Source organism: Diorhabda sublineata, chromosome 9, assembly GCF_026230105.1.
Source record: "Diorhabda sublineata isolate icDioSubl1.1 chromosome 9, icDioSubl1.1, whole genome shotgun sequence".
Classification (NCBI taxonomy): Eukaryota; Metazoa; Arthropoda; class Insecta; order Coleoptera; family Chrysomelidae; genus Diorhabda; species Diorhabda sublineata.
Genome location: NC_079482.1, coordinates 4529496 through 4549166, shown reverse-complemented (window position 1 = coordinate 4549166; position 19671 = coordinate 4529496). Strand labels below are relative to the sequence as shown.

The following is a 19671-nucleotide window of genomic DNA, read 5'->3' as shown; positions in this document are numbered from 1 at the left end:
TAAGAGAGAACGAAATGAGGGTAATTTTCATTTCCTTTTATAGCCATAGAGGAATTGGGTCGGTTGTCGCTTTATGTTTATATCTACATTGTTTTTAACTAGGATTCTTGCGGGAATTAAGGCATTTGCCAAACCTCGTTAAATTTTTACAATGTTGGCGAGTAGATAATATCGCCCTAAATATAACGACGTAATAATGATAAGAGACAAACTTATTTCTATATTTCTGTTTCAATTTATGTCAAAGTTCGTACTATGGGACAAATGTATATATAATAGCATAAAAGAAGACATTAAAAACAAGATTTTTTATTGTTATTTCTCAAATTAAACGTAATTTATATTAATTAATATTTATATTCTTTGAATTTTGTTCCTTGGGATGTTTCAATTAATATATATATATATATATATATATATATATATATATATATATATATATATATATATATATAGATAGATAGATATCTACGCTACTGTACTGAAAATGCTAATTCTCCCCAAACAGAAGCAGCATTCAATTAGTGCGACAGCAACAACCATTAGGAAGAGCGTAAATCACGGCAAAAAAACAGACCATTAACTTCTTTATGATCGGTTTGAATTGTTTTTTTGACCAACAACACTTTAATTTGGATTAAAAAAAACTCAGTCGCTGCCAACTTCAATTCAATCAAAGTAAATACTACAAGAATGGTCTTCCGGTAATTGGGGCGTAAACGTTAACCTTGTTTCTTATATATACATTTATATTTATAAAAATTACCACTCAAAACAGGGTATTGTCAATAGGAAAGTAGTTGTGTTCGTTTTTATAATCACAACTTATTTGCCAAAAATTGTCAGTTAATGTAGTATCGTATTTTGAAATGTTGTGTCAAATTATTTTGTATTCACTTAAAAAACTCAATGATGTAATAGATTAGATGTACGTTAAAAAGAGGTTCCCATCAAAAAAAGATTAACGTATAAAACTTTCATTTCATATACTAATAATTTACACATATAAATACCATAAATGTCCATTCTACTTTCATCAAACTTCATACTAGTACCACCTATATTATGGTAGCAAAACTATCCATAATTAATAAAATTCTCTACAGTTTTCATCCTTATATTTCACTTTGTAACTTTTTACTAGTACCATCTGTGTTATACTAGTAGAACTGAGAACTTTGTGAATGAAGATTTCTATACTGTGGTTTGACAGATTCAAATTCGCATCGGGAGACGTTTCTTATTCATTTAAACAGCTCAACAAATTAACAATGTATTTATGTAAAAGAAGTATAGCTATAACTTTATATATTAAAGTGATCAAATTTTTGGTTAACACAAATAAATACCATTGCATCCATTTTATTTTATTTAATATATATACTAGTGTCATCTACGTTGCGATGGCGAAACAGTTAATCTCTACACCTTCGATAAGTACACGTTCTACACTATATTAACAAAGTTGAGTGAAAATCTGAAGCCATTTTTTATCCATTTAAAATGTTTTACAAATTATTATATATTGGTGAGAATACTTATGAACAAAGCATAAGTTTAATTTTATCTTCATATACTGTAGTAATAAAATCACTATTCAACACATTTTAAAACATTTCTATTAATTTACTTTCCCGAAAATGCACCCTTGCGACATCTTTTTTATAATAGCGGAACAGTGAATCTGTACACCTTGTATAAAGACACGATCTACATTACGATTCGAATGATTCAAATTTACATCGAGACTTACAAAGAGATTATTAAAAATAGGAAAGTATAGGCATAAGTTTATTTATTGAATTTTTATTTTATACACTGTAGTAGTGAATTTAATATTCAACATCTTTACATAAGAATTGATATACCTTCTTCAAGATGCACTATTGTGACATCTTTGATTTCAACAATAAATCTCTACACCTTTTGACAGATCCAAATTTACGTCGCAGACATTTTTTATCCATTTAAAAATGTCAACAAATTCTGAGGTTCATGTATCGTAATCATATGAAGATTTCATTTTTACATAATTATAATTTTTAAAACGAGTAACTAGAGTAAATCGACAATATTATAAATGTTACATATTTTATTTTCTTGATTAAAGAATCTTCAACGACCACGTTTTGCTCCGTCAATGTATTCCGTATAAATATCGTTATGGAATAACTTGTTATGGGTATAGTTCAAATTATAGTTTAATCTTTTGCCACAGTTTGCTCAAAATATTTTATCTGTGATAATCATAACATTACTATCTGTATTAGGAGTGAAGCATATCATCAATAAATAAAAAAAGAAATTCCACTTCAGATAAGCGATTTAACCTCTAGTTCAATCTTCCGATAAAGTCAAACCGGTCGTGTAGTTCAATAAAAAGTATTGAAAGTGGTGTGTGAGTTTACAGAAGAAACAGTTAAACATCTCAAAATTCAAATGAAAGCGATGATTAGAACTGCCTCAGTGAGTTTTATTTTCTTCTTTGAATTCTATACCGACATGTTCAATATAAACAGATATAATATTTCGAATTCCACAATACATATAACTAATCTTTTAAATTAAATTTTTTTGCAATACTTATAAATGCTTTAGCATTTTTTTTATTATAAATGCAAAATATTTGTAGTAGTAATAACAATTAATTATCAAAAATAAAAAATAAATTTCAGATATCAGTAACTCCGGCAACATTGTATTCACGTTGAATTTATCTCTATACTGATTTACCAATTTCTTATTAATTAATGATTTACCTATATATAGACAACCGGAAATTAAATCCGTTTTACAAATTAGTGCTGGACAAACTCATGCCTAATTTAGTCTAAATATAGTTAATACTTATCTCAAGGCATCTCATGATAATAAAATTATTAATTATATACGTCAGCGATTGACAAAAGGTAAACGCTAAAAAATGCTTCGGTCAACAAAAAATAATCATAGTACTGCGCGATAAGCTATTCTCTCTTTATCTTACTCACAGTTTTAGAGCGCAGATTAAACGAAATGCGTATCCCATCACTATAAATGCTATATAAGGAAACGTCGTTGAATTGTTCGATTGTTGATTCCGATCATCATTTTGGCATTGTGGTTGACCTTTTCCTGTTAAATACTTACGTCTTTCATAATTTGCAATTTTTTTATACTAAATTGTGTGCCGGTTGTCACGTGCGAATTTAATAGTATTGCCATTCTAACCAGTATTTTTAATCCGAAATAAGGTAAACATTTTAAATAATTAATAATTATATTTCAAATACGCCTATCATTATCTTTATAGTTTGCAAATATTTCTCATGGTGGTGATTCGATATATTAATAGCTGTTTAATATTACATTTTAGATTTTCATTTACATGTTACATAAGAGCTTTATCCCTTTATCCACCATTTTTATAATGTCAATGCTGTATGACTATTAATTTTTATAATAAAACCGGCTAATCTTAATTTTGACATAACTATTCACCAATTTAATATAATATACCCTTATCATTACTTCCCCTGTTAATATCGGTATAAAAACAGTTTTAAAATTTACGTGAAGAAATAGGTATACCTACTATAGAAAGAATCGTTCCACAATGGGAAGCTTAGTGTTAATCAACTAGCAAATCATTTTGTATTATCAAATCTTGGTAATTATCAAGTTTTCAAATGAAATACTAAATCGTCGGCGTTTTTTATATTCGGTATTGTACAATCAGTACACATTTAATTTTATTGCGAACTAGAATAAATAAAAGTGGTTTTGAATACAGTAAATGAATGATATGTTGCAATTTATACCTTGTTTTGTACCTAGTATAGTTTAAACAGAATTATTTCTCTAAGTTATTTTAACTACAAATATTAATGTAAACATTGAGGTGCGGCAATAATTGAGGTACTAATATAATTACAAGGACCTTTTTGTGTACATTTTTTATTATATTAATATATTTGTGAAGTACAGAAACTATATGGATGATTTCAGTTTTAAAAATTAAGTGAATTGTTTAATATTTCTAGTAACATTTATCTTTGACTCTGAAGATGTTAACTTACTTATCGAAACAGTGTAATTGTGAGTAATAATTTAGTGATAGTAAACAGTGTGTTCTGTAATATTTTACTATAATAAACACCACATTTCTCATCAATTTGATAAGCCCTACACTTGGAAAAAGACTCTTTAAGTTGTTTTAATATGATTATTTAGAGATTACTAATAGGTACTGACAGTACTAATACTACACACTTACAACTTTCCTTTGCTCTACAAATGCGAGATTTTGTTTACATCAACAAAGTACATGAGAAAATTGAACCTCAGTATTTTCAGAAGGGACTGTGATTTTTATTTTATGCTTTTCTGTTTAGGAATTCTTCTCATTTTTAAATGATTGAATTGATACTTTATAGTGAAACAACTAGTCCTCATAAATTAGTTTGTTGCAATGTCGAAATATTGTTTAATATGATAAATTTTATGTTGTTTGACACGATATCATAGGTACCAGAATCTATGGTTAACACTTTCTTCTTCTGGGTGGCTGCAAACTTTCGAGAGTTGGAGTAAACATGAAAAAAATCATGAATCTGAAGGTTAGATTCACTCCTATTATAAATGTAGCACAATCAATTCTTCCCACATTTGGAACTTGCATATCAAAGAAATTCCATCAAACAGATATAATTAATTATAATTGCGAGATTTTACAGGAATTGATCAGCTGAGCTTCATCTGCGCATGCTTATAATCTAGACATATTGCATGTTATCTTGTTCAATGTTATCATTGAGATTGAGAAAGTTGTTTATCCGGAAAATTATTAAATTACATTCGGCGCGTACTTTTTTTGATGAATCATTTCGAAAAATGTGAAGTGTAAACAAAAAGATCATGAGTAATATGAATGATAACCAATACACTGCAAGCTGATACGATGAGTTTTAGTTATTTATTGATGCAATTACTCCAAACACATTAAATGATTAACAATATTTTAATTTATTGCTGTTATATATTATATAATTGATAATAACGGCAAAGTAGTCTATGGTTTGTATATTTTCAGCAGATAAAATTTTTTTATGCTTCTAAATGTTCTTGATTTTAGGTCTACTCTGATTTAAAATTAGTTTCTTTTATAATTTTGTAAAGATATATGAAAATGTGACGTTTCGACTCAAAATATATTTTGATAAGGGCTGAAAGTAGTCAAATTTTCATCCGTCTTTAAAAAATTATAAAAGAAGCTAATTTCAAATCAGAAGAAACTTGAAATCAAGCACATTTAGAAGCATAAATATATCAAAAAAGGTTTAATAAATTAAAGAAATATGAGGTTTTTTTATTATTAGCAATTAATTTTTAAGTCCTTTATACCGATTTTCTTCATAAGAAATTAAGTTTATGCAAACATACTTTGTTAATTAACCTCATTTTAATTGTTAAATCACATCAAAATTATTTCTAATCAATGTGTTGTATTATTTTTCAAAAATTTGACAGTTCATCTGTCTAATAGAATTTTTATGTACATATATAATATAGAATGTGCCAAAAAAATAATTTTTAATTAAACTGGTAATAAAACTAGTTGGATAATCTGACTTGTCAACGTAAGTAATGAATTCATTCATCCATATTAATTTCCTACTTCATCAGATAAAAAGGAAACAGTTGTCTTATAGGGAGCAAGGTAGGATAATTTACAAATTTCTCAAAATTGATAACAATGCTTTTCATATTTTTAAAACAAGTCAAAATCTTTTAGCTATCGTGGCTGGTTTTAGATGTTTATTCTTTTCTATGTAACTGTATGTAGCTATAGCTCTATAGACACTTAGCTTTTCAAACTGTATCCAATCGTGGATTGCTTATCTATAATCCCGTGCTGATGTAACTGATCTGAAACCAGGTCTTTATCATTTTGTTAGACCTTTGAGTGTTTTTAACCAACTGATTAACTAATTATTTGTCAGTTACTTTGGAAAAAAATTGGTTCATCACTGATTTGTCTATTTGTCGCTACATAATAACTTTATCTATGAATGAAGATAAGTAGGCTTATTCCTGAGATTTCTCGTTGGGAATACATGTTTGATGGTCATCTGAAAGATTAGGGTATCTTTCATTTACACTTGTGTACGTTTGGGTACTTAGAGTATATTCGAAAACTTTCTATATAAATTATGACCAACTTTGTAAGTCTTATAAAACTGTAATTTGCTTTGTACATCCACCAAACGTTGTATGAAAAACAAATAAAATAGCTTACGTAAATCTCTACGAAACTCATTAGAAATTTCCAATGTACAGGATGCCAAATATAAGGTGGCGATCCATATACTTTTCTCAAAACTTCAATTACAAAAGTTCTTTGTATTTAAAGGATTTTTTAAATTATTGACTTATGAATTATACAGAGTGTCCCAATTCTTCAGTATCGACATCAACTTTGGAATTTTGAATAGAACACCCTATATTTTATTGCGTTTTTTCATTTAGTGGTAAAAACTTTGTAAAATTGTAAAATGCCAGTCTTTAAATATGATTCCGGGTATTTTAATTAGGTATATTTTACCAATTTCCTGCATATCCATACTTCAAATCTCTCGAGATGTAAATAAAATGTTTCTTTCAAGTATTCCTAATAACATATTTGTTTTCAATATAGAAAGAGCGAAAAAATGAGAAAAAGTCAAATAATTCCAAAACCATTGTATATAGGTATAGAAAATGCATGTATGAAATGATGCTCATTTTTATGCGCGTTCTATTAAAGGTATAATATACAGGATGGGCCATTTAAAATAAATGATATTTTGTTATTTAGAAAATTCAAAATTCATACAGTAAAAAGAGACACCCAGTATGATTCTAGATTTGAAAATAACGAAAATACTGTAAACCTGAGTTTTGTGTTCAAAAATTAATTTTAAAAATGATGCCAGTTAGCTTAATTTTTATTTTGCGGAATTTTTCAATATTTTTGTCAATAAATAACCTTGAATATTTTCTAAACCGTGAGGAAATCAAATAGGTCGTTATTATGAAAGTTACCTTTGTTTTTACCACTAAATCAAAAAACGCAATAAAATATAGAGTGTTCCATTTAACATTTCAAAGTTGATGTCGATACTGAAAAATTGGGACATCCTGTATAATGCAAAAGTCAATAATCTGAAAATTCCTTTAAATCAAAGAACTTTTTATAACTCTTACAGGTTTTGAGAAAAGTTTATGGGTCACCTGTACACTTCACAATGACGATCAGGTTAAATGGTTCGTGAAAAAAAAAATAATTTCAGTGGCTTATGCGGAATTTCATATTAGAATTGAGTTTCCAATGTGAAAGATTATAAAATTACATTTACTAAAGTGAAAAATTGAATAATCATTCACTTATTACATAAATAAATTTTTGTCAACGATTTTGGTTCGGCTGATTTATTTTTAGCAAAGACCTAACCTTACATAAAAGCTACAACGTAATATTTCTAAGGTTGCTTCAATCAATAACTGAAAAATTTAGTGCATGAAATGCAGACGAAATCTTTATCCACGTAAATTTTTCATTTAATGTTTGTGATTAGTAGGAAATTAATAGAAACGAGAGTAAGTTTGTACAAGGGCAAATCAAGTTCACGAAAGTTTCTAAATTTATTTAACAGATCCTGTAATAAGATTAGAAATATGGTGTTTTTTACAAAATATGATAAGGATGTGTTGAAAAACGTCAATCCCTCGGTAACGTTTCTTATTTTGAAAAAAAAAATAACCTGTTAATTTTTTTATTAAATTTGCAGATGGGCGATAACGTACTACCATTCCAACTGCAAGCTTTGGATAAACAGACCCATCTAGATCATTTATGTGCTCTTGATATTAATTCCAGAGCATCGTTTATTCGTTTATCAGGAATAATATGTACAATTGGTAAGTGAATTTGATTACTGTCATTTCAAATATATCCAGAATGATGTATGTAATTCGAATTAATTTTTTAAAGCCTTAGACATAGAGAATCAGTAGGTCAAATTCCTTTTTTTTGTTGAAATAAAAATTATTTTATAGAATCAGGGCGAATTGAAAAATATTATACCATAATTAAAACTTGGCAACTTATTTAATAAAACAAAAATTTCAAATAAAGTAGAGCGTGACCAGGGGCGCAACAACGGAGGGTGTTTTGACATCCCCTAAACATAGTGGATACCTCTTTCAAGAGTCTCCATCCTAACTCACGTAATTCAGGGTGCTTTTAGTGTAATGTCACAAATCTGTTTAGTGATTGATGAAACCCGGAAGTGAAAGCACTGACTTCAATTTATTGTTTACATAATTGGTAGAAAAAATTTTCAAGAACACTGGTGTAAAGAATTTACACGGATTATTAAGAAATCAGGAATGGATGTAGTATGTAAAATTTTTTCAGAATCTCACTATGAAATTGACTAATCCAGAAATGTATTTTATAAAAAAGGTTCTAATAACAAATCGATTAAAGCGAAGAAAATTTGAAAAATTTCACATATAAAATTGAAAAAACGATAAATGCACACAAATCAATAATTTTAAACCTATTTCAAGTTGATTCTTAATCAGTTACCCTTTAAAAAGGACCTATACTAAAAAATTAGGTTCCCAATCAAAAAAATTATGTGAAACTATGAAAATTTCAAATACTTCACTGCAAAATTTGAGAAAAATTGTGAAAATACTCCGAAATAGATCATTAAACAAAAATTTTTTCCAATAATCCATAAAATATCGTTCAAAAGAACCTAAACCAAAAAGATAAGAGTCCAAATAAAAAAAAATTTAACAAAATAAAAGAAAATTTTGTAAATTTCAATGAAAAATTTGAGAAAAATAGTGAAAGGACTTCAAAAAGATCATTAAACAACAATTTTTTCCAATAATCTATAAAAGATCGTTCAAAAAGGACTTTAACCTAAAAGATAAGAATCCAAATAAAAAAAAAATTTAAAAAACGAAGAAAATTTTAAAAACTTCATTGTAAGATTTGAAAAAGAAGTGAAAATACCCAAAAATAGATCATTAAACAAAAATTTTTTCCAATAATCCATAAAATATCGTTCAAAAGAACCTAAACCAAAAAGATAAGAGTCCAAATAAAAAAAAATTTAACAAAATAAAAGAAAATTTTGTAAATTTCAATGAAAAATTTGAGGAAAATAGTGAAAGGACTTCAAAAAGATCATTAAACAACAATTTTTTCCAATAATCTATAAAAGATCGTTCAAAAAGGACTTTAACCTAAAAGATAAGAATCCAAATAAAAAAAAAATTTAAAAAACGAAGAAAATTTTAAAAATTTCATTGTAAGATTTGAAAAAGAAGTGAAAATACCCAAAAATAGATCATTAAACAAAAATTTTTTCCAATAATCCATAAAATATCGTTCAAAAGAACCTAAACCAAAAAGATAAGAGTCCAAATAAAAAAAAATTTAACAAAATAAAAGAAAATTTTGTAAATTTCAATGAAAAATTTGAGAAAAATAGTGAAAGGACTTCAAAAAGATCATTAAACAACAATTTTTTCCAATAATCTATAAAAGATCGTTCAAAAAGGACTTTAACCTAAAAGATAAGAATCCAAATAAAAAAAAAATTTAAAAAACGAAGAAAATTTTAAAAATTTCATTGTAAGATTTGAAAAAGAAGTGAAAATACCCAAAAATAGATCATTAAACAAAAATTTTTTCCAATAATCCATAAAATATCGTTCAAAAGAACCTAAACCAAAAAGATAAGAGTCCAAATAAAAAAAAATTTAACAAAATAAAAGAAAATTTTGTAAATTTCAATGAAAAATTTGAGAAAAATAGTGAAAGGACTTCAAAAAGATCATTAAACAACAATTTTTTCCAATAATCTATAAAAGATCGTTCAAAAAGGACTTTAACCTAAAAGATAAGAATCCAAATAAAAAAAAAATTTAAAAAACGAAGAAAATTTTAAAAATTTCATTGTAAGATTTGAAAAAGAAGTGAAAATACCCAAAAATAGATCATTAAACAAAAATTTTTTCCAATAATCCATAAAATATCGTTCAAAAGAACCTAAACCAAAAAGATAAGAGTCCAAATAAAAAAAAATTTAACAAAATAAAAGAAAATTTTGTAAATTTCAATTAAAAATTTGAGAAAAATAGTGAAAGGACTTCAAAAGATCATTAAACAACAATTTTTTCCAATAATCTATAAAAGATCGTTCAAAAAGGACTTTAACCTAAAAGATAAGAATCCAAATAAAAAAAAATTTAAAAAACGAAGAAAATTTTAAAAATTTCATTGTAAGATTTGAAAAAGAAGTGAAAATACCCAAAAATAGATCATTAAACAAAAATTTTTTCCAATAATCCATAAAATATCGTTCAAAAGAACCTAAACCAAAAAGATAAGAGTCCAAATAAAAAAAAATTTAACAAAATAAAAGAAAATTTTGTAAATTTCAATGAAAAATTTGAGAAAAATAGTGAAAGGACTTCAAAAAGATCATTAAACAACAATTTTTTCCAATAATCTATAAAAGATCGTTCAATAAGGACTTTAACCTAAAAGATAAAAATCCAAATAAAAAAAAAATTTAAAAAACGAAGAAAATTTTAAAAATTTCATTGTAAGATTTGAAAAAGAAGTGAAAATACCCAAAAATAGATCATTAAACAACAATTTTTTCCAATAATCCATAAAATATCGTTCAAAAGGACCTAAACCAAAAAGATAAGAGTCCAAATAAAAAAAATTTAACAAAATAAAAGAAAATTTTGTAAATTTCAATGAAAAATTTGAGAAAAATATTGAAATGACTTCAAAAAGATCATTAAACGACAATTTTTTCCAATAATCCATAAAATATCATTCAAAAAGGACTTTAACCAAAAAGATAAGAGTCCAAATAAAAAAAAATTAACGAATCTGAGAAAATTTCAAAAACTGAGAAAATCTGAGAAAAATATAATATTAAAATACTCCCAAAAGATTATTTAACAACAATTTTTAATCATCATCCATATCAATATAAGATCATTCAAAAACATAGAATCCAAATCAAAGAAATTAAATAAAACGATGAAAATATTAAAAATTCCACTGAAAAATTTGGAAAAATAGTGAAAATTGATGATTGAAGACCCATTTTCAGCTGATTATCAATAAAAGACAAAAGGACACAAACAAAGCTCTAGAGAAATTTCGTGAAAACATAAAACACAAAGATTATAGAAATGCAATTAGTACTAAACCACATTTAGATAGTACTCAACCGATCAAAATTTTTTAGTCATTATATAGAATTTGCTGGACACCCCCTTCGAGAGTTGGATTGCTGCGCCCCTAAGTGTGAATGTTAATTATCATAACCAGTTTTTATTATATTGCATAAATTGGTTCACTTACCTAACTTGTTGATTGCATTTGATTCTGGGAAACCCATTCCGTTCATTTGACTGGTTGGATAGCTTACTTTCAGTTTGATACCGTAGATGTATAGGGCATTTGTGTTAAAACATATCAACAAAAAGAGAACGGTCTTGTGGGCTGCCCATATCGGGGCCCAGTTTGTATGAAAAAGCATTAGAATTTAACATGAAGCTTAGTCGAGAACCAACCAAGTTCTGGTTTGGCTAAAAAATTTTAAATTACAAGATGTGATACGTCAAATTCAGTGCTCACGCTGCATCAAAAAAAAAAAATAAATTAAAATTTTGATTAATCAAACCACCTCTGACATTAGATCGAATAATCGACGTTCTACTGTGAAGGTATTGGTGATTTTGTTTAGATCTCACTGTTGACTAAAATGTCAAATTTTGTGCTCATATTCTCCAGTAGTGAACTTTCCTCTCCTTTGAGGAAAGGGTTAGGCAATTGTTTGTATAAAATAATGCCTCATATTTTATTTATGAATAATTTGATTTAACCTAGGACCTGCATCAAGAGACCCAGACGTGCTGGTGGAGATGATGGAAGCAGGTATGAACGTGGCGCGTCTCAATTTCTCTCATGGTTCTCACGAATACCACGCCGAAACAATCGTCAATATCCGTACCGCTGTTGATATGTACAGCAAGAAAATTGGTATGCCTTATCCGTTAGCCATAGCCCTTGATACCAAAGGACCCGAAATCCGTACAGGTCTTCTCGAAGGGGTAGATAATTTCAAATATGTTTTTAGAATATGTGCATTACGATTTTCATTTACTTTCTAGGGTGGTTCTGCTGAAGTTGAACTAGTTAAAGGTCAAACCATTAAATTGACCACCGATAAGGCATACGAATCAAAAGGCACTAAAGACTGCGTATATATTGATTACGATAATATTCAGAAAGTTGTAAAACCAGGAAATCGCATTTACGTCGACGATGGTTTGATGTCTTTGGTTGTAGAAAGTGTCCAAGGCTCTTTCCTCACCTGTACCGTTGAAAATGGCGGTATTCTTGGAAGTCGTAAAGGTAACTGTTATACAAAAACATTATCGCCCTTGTTTAATAGCTCTTATTATATTATTTATTATTTTTAGGTTGCAATCTTCCTGGTGTTCCCGTCGATTTACCTGCCGTATCTGAAAAGGATAAATCCGATTTGAAATTTGGCGTCGAACAAAAAGTCGATATAATTTTTGCTTCGTTCATACGTAACGGTGCTGCCTTGGCCGAAATCAGGAGCATCCTTGGAGAAGAAGGAAAAAAAATTTTAATTATTTCCAAAATTGAAAACCAACAAGGTATGTTTCAACTTTCCTCTCTTCAGGATACCATCTTCTAATACACAATTGGTTTTTTTTTAGGTGTGGATAATTTGGACGAAATCATAGATGCTTCAGATGGTATTATGGCGGCCCGTGGTGATCTTGGTATAGAAATTCCCACTGAAAAAGTATTCATAGCACAAAAAGCGATGATCGCTCGTTGCAACAAAGTAGGTAAACCGGTCATTTGTGCTACCCAAATGTTGGAATCTATGACCAAAAAACCGAGACCGACTCGTGCCGAAAGTTCAGATGTAGCTAATGCCGTTATCGATGGAGCTGATTGCGTGATGTTATCAGGTGAAACGGCTAAAGGAGATTACCCATTAGATTGCGTTAGAACTATGGCTAACATTTGCAAAGAAGCCGAAGCTGCCATGTGGAGTAAGGAATTCTTCCACGATTTAACAGATATAGTAAGAAATAATAAATCTAAATCTATACAATATTTGATCGTTACTTTTTCCAGTTGCCAGTTCCGCTTGATATAGCACAAACAATTGCAGTTTCCGCAGTAGAATCTTCCAATAAGACGTTGGCTGCTGCTATAATTGTTATTACCACGTCCGGTAAATCTGCTCATTTGGTCGCTAAATTTAAACCAAGATGTCCCATTATTGCAGTAACACGGAACGCTCAAGTTGCTAGACAAGCCCAACTCTATAGGGCCATTTTACCGTTGGTATATGAAGGTATGTTGAATAACTGCCGGCAAAAAGTTTCCAGACAAGATGAAAATTTATTAAAAGTAAAATAAATCAAGTTAAAACAAGTTTTATTTTAAAAATATTAAAAATAACATTCTACGAATAAACCATAAACTATTTTTTTTTTCATTTTATACTGCTACACTTTCTGGCTCTGACTGCCACTAATTTTTTAACTACACATAACATTCTTTTTATAAATTTTATATATTTCTTCAAGTATATTTAACTACATTTGTTTCAGTGGAAAAAAATTAACTGCAAAAAGTGCAAAAATTTCATGTTATTTAAATAGGATATGTATTATGATTTAGGCACGGGTTAATGTTAATATTAAGGGACTGGCTTGGGTCTGATATATTTTTTTTAGGTCATAACCTATCAACTTCAGTAGCGTTTGCAAAACAAAATCTAATTTGGAAAATAACGGACACCCTAATATATGTACGAGGGCCGTTTTTTTTTCAACCTCCGATAGGGTATAAATAAAAGACAAATTCATATAAAACAATAATTTTATTACCAAATGATTGGTACACTTAAGATTATTTTTCGACCTAATCACTGAAGATATTGAGATATTTTCTGTGGACAAGGCTTTTCAATACTCTCTTCAAATAAAGTTGCCGCTAATGAACAGACCTTGAAACTTCTGGAAATACCGTAGACAAAGCAGTAATGGTGAATCTGCGGTTTTCTTTAACCATTCTGTTTACTTGTTGAACCAGGTCATCTGAAACAACAGATTTGCATCCTTGGCCCCCTTCATCATGCACATCATTACGGCCATATTTAAACTTTTGATACCATTTATGCTTAACACCATAACTCATGAAGTTTTCCCCATACATACGACTCATTCTCTGATGGATTTCTGCAACACTTTGGTCCGTAGAAAACGAATCACGCTTGGCGGGAGTATCAATAATGGCGGACAACTTTACATTTTTTCTTTTTCTTGTTTTGTTAGAGCTGTGGCATTTTTTTGTTATATTTGTGACTTTTTATTCTATTTTCCAGGTGTTTGTTTGGCCAATATATTTAGCTTCACAGTTATTATACAAGGAATTTCATAAACAATATTGCTCTTTTTTGCTTTTGGTGTTATATTTACATATTATAAAAAAGTGTTTTGACAATAGGTTATTGGGTTTGTTGTAAGTTTTCAAATCATATTTCATGAATAAATGTTGGAATTGTTCTGATAGACCATTTATGAAACGAAGAGACATAAATTGTTGATTATTATTTTTAATATTATTCTTTGAGGAAACATTTACTACAAACTTAAAAAAACTTGACAAATCAAACGCTAGTAAATTATGAAAAGCAGTTATCCCTTTAGAATAATTTCCTTTCTTCACAAGCAAATTTATTTTTCTTCTTTTCCTTATGAATAATATGTGATTCCCTCAGATTTACACTATTTCTTCATTACGTAAACTACTTTTTACATAATGTTGCACAGGATACGGGTAAATTTGCTCCTGGTGGTCAAGAGTTGTGAAGGTAATGAGGTAGATCTTACCTGGGTTGACATTTAATTTCATCATCATCTACCATTAGTATTGATTAGATTGCATCCATTGTCTGGGGAACAGTTAATTGCAAATATAAATAACTGAAAACATAGACAAATCAAACACTAGTTTATGTAAAAACAATTATCCCTTAGAATAATTTCCCTTTTTCAAAAGCGAATTTATGTTTTCTTTTTTCTTTTCCATATACATAATATATAATTCCCTCAGATTTGCACTATTGCCTCATTACATAAAGTACTTTTTAGATAATGTTGCACATGATACAGTAAATTTGTCCCTAGTGATTCAGTGTGTTTAAACTACTAAATATATGCTTGTTAGGGTTGGTTAATTTGTTTAGTAGTACATTTACCATTAGGCTTCATAGTATCGATTACATCACATCTGTTCCCTGGAATAACTTATCACAAAAAAATAACTGTAAACATAGACAAATCCATTGAAAATACCTATACTTTGTTATGTTAAAAGATGATAGGGTTCCCAATATGTTTTATTTGTAGTTTTTTAATTGAAGAAATTTTCTATAATTCTATTTATACCAACCAACATCCTATAAATGCATGATATATTTTATGTTTATTAAGATTTAAATTATTTTCAGCTGATCGTCTTGAAGATTGGTTAAAAGATGTAGACGCCAGAGTACAATACGGTATCAAATTCGGTAAAGCCCAAGGATTTATTAGAACCGGTGATCCAGTTGTGGTTATAACAGGATGGAAACAAGGATCCGGTTTTACAAATACTCTTAGAATCATCTATGCAGCCGATGAAGTACAGGCTGTATGTCTTGGAACATGTTCCAAGTAAATTATCAAAGTAACATAAAAAAACAACACATACTACTCCAGTTGCCATTAATCTTGATCAACATGTTATAAAAATATATATATTTTTTAAATTTACTCATTGACTACAGTATTTTTTTAAATTTTAAAGCGTAAATTATTTATTCATTCACAAATTATGGACCTTGTTATTTTCTATTGGATCTGGTACACATTTGGCATTATTTAGTATGTTGATGAATTTTATTTGGAAATTGTGTAGATCAGAATATTCTAGATGATTATTTATTTGCGTGAACGTTTATTTGTATGAAATAGATGTATTATAAATGTTGTAAAATACATAAGTGAACTTTTAAAAGTTATACAGAATTGATGTAGTATTAAATTGCTGAGAGATCGACTCGACTTTTTTATTAAAACAAAATTTTAACATAAAATATAGCCTACAATGGATTTAATAATACTTTGGATCATGTTACAACCAAAGGACACAACTGGGATTGTATAAACCTTCAAGTCATCGCTCAATGTACAAACATATCAAAGGCGGAAGAAGTAAAAACGTTAGTGAAAGACGAATTAGTGAAAAGTGAAGTAGAGGCTGGTTTTTCACATAAAATAATTAAAATGGCGAATCTAGTCTTTTTGCTTTTATATAGTATTTCCTGATATCTTAGTCTCTAGTTTTTATTTCCATTTTTTTAACCAATCTATTTTGCCAGTAAAAATTATTCCAGTTACATTTTCTACTGATTCGAAAATTCTTTTCCCGGTAGGTCTTCTATTATGTATTGCTGTGTATGAATAAATAATTCTTCGTAGTATTTGTTCCTCAAATTTATCAACGGATCCTTTGGAAGTTGAGGGTTCATAGGAGCGTTTTTTGACTCGTTAGAAGTTATTTTGAAATATGTCAGCTCATATTGTACTACTTGTACAACTTGCAAAAAGTAAAGGATTCTTAATCAGTAAAGATAATGAATCTGAATTCTGCAATATTATTTGCGTTTTTATAGAAGTCTCTAATGGAACATTTGACAGCAAATCTTGATTCACAGCTAAAAACGTGATAAGTAAATGGACCCAATTTGAGAACTTGTTTATGTCTTTTGGTTTTGATCAGTTGCTCTGATCTAAATACTTGTAAAACCACTGATTATGTTTTATCTTGCAGCTAACACTGCTACAGCAAGTTTATTACAAAAGTATGCAAAAACAAAAACCTGTGCAATTGCAATAACTAATCTTAAGATAAATTGATGTCTTTAAGAGGAAAAGAACGCCAAAGAAAAAATTAACACCCTGTGGAAAATTGAAAGATGAAGCTGACTCTATTTCAACAGTTCAACGTTAAAAAATTATATACTTTGATATGGGTATTGAAGAGAGATTTTGCGCAAACCAAGACGTTATAACTTTAATTCCCCGGCAGGAGACTCTTCCTTTAAGAAGTGTATTTCATCCTGTTAAAGTATTTAATTAACTGGTACTTAGAAGGGGTGAACAATCAATATTAAATTGGATGCTACCAACTTTTTAAAAAAGGTGGAAACACCTTATGAATTAAATTAATAATAAAAACTACTTATTTATGAAAATCCGGGATGGATGCACCATCACCTGAAATCCTAGTTGTTGGAGTTGAGTTGAATTTGTTTGGTTGAGGTATACCGGTTGAGTCCTTTGAATGTGGTTGAAGTTCTTACAGGGCAGCTGTAGAACTGCGGATAAAAACAGGAAGGAAACGGGAACACAGATGGAAATTACTGAAGAAGGAACGAGTAGAAAGAATAGATTTGAATAAAAGGAACTAAAATATAACCAAACAGGAATATTTTCTATTCTATTCGTTCTGTTCGCCATAGAAAAAGAAATATTATTGAATCTCGCACATTTTCATTGTATGTACAAGAATCAAAGAGAAAAGCACCAAAATTGTTGACTAGTTTCACATCTCCAGTGCCATGTATATTTAGAGATCCTTTATTGATAAATGGAACATAAGTTCGATATTCTCCCTTTCGAATAGACTCATCAAATCTAGACACATCATAACAGGGGTGGTCATAAACGTTAGTCATGACCACAACTATTGTAGTTGCTATGTGGATGGTCCAAAAGAGTATTTCAACGGTTAGCAGAATGTACCAAATTCAGCAACCTCTTAGCGGTTGGTCCACTGAGAACTAAAGAGACAGATGCAGTAAAGAAGATTGGGACCTGACCGAAAAAGTAGAAATTGAATTTATTTCCCTGAAAATAAACAATGTTCCAAGTGTTTTATATTCCTTTTTTTAGTTCTGCATAAACTTACTCAATGTGGACTATTGTATATTGCATGTGAACGGGACCTAATATCCAGACTACTTTTTATTAACGTTAAGAGAGATTTGTTTCATAATTTAGACACAAACAAAATAATAGATGAAGTGGTTTAACAGTGAGTTGCTCATAAAGAAGCTGTTACTCCAGTTAAGTACCTCCTGTTTTTTAATATAACATCGTGAACTGTTAGATATAAAGGATTTTTTGAAAATTATTAGTTTTATTTGACCCCGTTTGTCATTTTTATTACACAAATAATTTAGACCCCGGTAGGAAGTCCTGACCACACGGTAGAGGACCCTTAATAGATTTGTGCTGAGGGCCCCAACTGACTATGATTAACAGTGAAAAAAAAATACACAAATAAATGATATATTTATTTTGATTATTGTACAAAAGATGTGATAATGATTCTTTTTCAATACCCAATAAAGTCACTCCTGATTAATACATTGTTGCACAAATGCTACGAGATTTTCAGCCTAAAAAACGTGGTTTCAGATTGATATGATTAAAGTTTGCTTTATAAAAATTACATCGATAGATTGAAAAATGTATCATGGTCATCAATAATAAACACGACAGATTTTTATTAGTTAAAATAGTATTTGCAGAAATAAAATTCATGGAGAATCAACTAACAAAAATTTTTTACTTGATTTTAAAATTATGCATTTCTAGTTTTGATGAGATATTAGTGAAAATTAAGTATGGTCCCTTAATGTTCATCGGTCACATTATAACACAATTCAATAGAAAATTTTTTTGATAAATTTAGATTGTAAAATATAAGTATGATAAGATTTCATTATATTAAATATTATAAACAATCACATGGATGATATTTAATATCAATTAACTATTCTTGAAAATTTTTCCATAATTTTGATCCACTCGAAGTATGTAAAATTGCTAACATTCTTTTAGATTGGCTTTTTTTCATATTAATGAACATTATTCTCATTTTTGTTATACTTATAATATAATAAAAAAGCATACCCTCGTTAATAAATAGAGGTTAGAAGACCCACTTACGTTCACTTAATTATTCTAAGCAAAAGGTTTTAAATGAATCATGAAATTACAACACTGTGTTAATTGTCTCTTATAATACAGAAAAACAAATACACAACAAAACTACCAAAATAAAAAAAATAACGAACTGAATTAATCCAACAATTAGTATACCAATTGGCGTTAATTCCCAACTTTTTGTATTGAGTACTGTTAGTTAGTTGATTCTTATGGATATAATTCAATCAAAACATCTAAGAACTTTTCGGAAATTATGATCTTGGATTAGATAAATCAATTATCAGCTGATTGCGAATACTAACCCAGGAGATTATCAGTTTCCGAATGTCACGTTCAATTTACGGCGGAATTTTCAAATTTAGAACTTGATATATAAAAACATTAGATTTTTATCACTTTTTTCGTGTTGTTTTTACACTAATACCAATAAACTATATATGTTGAAATGTCAAAAAGTTTAAAAACCGCAAGTCACAGTTACCTATA

General features: G+C 28.7%; 1 protein-coding gene and 1 long non-coding RNA gene across 4 annotated transcripts; one reads left to right on the top strand and one right to left on the bottom strand.

Moving 5' to 3' along the window:
• Positions 1-1999: 1999 nt before the first annotated feature.
• On the top strand, positions 2000-18361 carry LOC130448919 (pyruvate kinase-like). 3 transcript variants are annotated; one of them, XM_056786523.1, is made up of 8 exons: positions 2000-2466; positions 7809-7938; positions 11957-12180; positions 12241-12484; positions 12553-12756; positions 12820-13196; positions 13250-13472; positions 15636-16244. In XM_056786523.1, the coding sequence occupies exons 1-8, from the start codon at positions 2440-2442 to the stop codon at positions 15842-15844; spliced, it is 1638 nt and encodes a 545-aa protein (XP_056642501.1). In that variant the 5' UTR covers positions 2000-2439; the 3' UTR covers positions 15845-16244. The 3 variants fall into 3 exon arrangements, with proteins under 3 accessions (XP_056642501.1, XP_056642502.1, XP_056642500.1); XM_056786524.1 differs by lacking the exon at positions 2000-2466 and adding an exon at positions 3007-3233 and having other exon boundaries at positions 15636-18361; XM_056786522.1 differs by lacking the exon at positions 2000-2466 and adding an exon at positions 7437-7749.
• A 147-nt stretch (positions 18362-18508) lies between these two features.
• On the bottom strand, positions 18509-19455 carry LOC130448920 (uncharacterized). Its single transcript, XR_008910402.1, has 2 exons — positions 18687-19455; positions 18509-18632 (listed from the first exon to the last, which is right to left on the bottom strand). It is a non-coding gene; the product is annotated as an uncharacterized LOC130448920 (long non-coding RNA).
• Between the last annotated feature and the right edge of the window lie 216 nt (positions 19456-19671).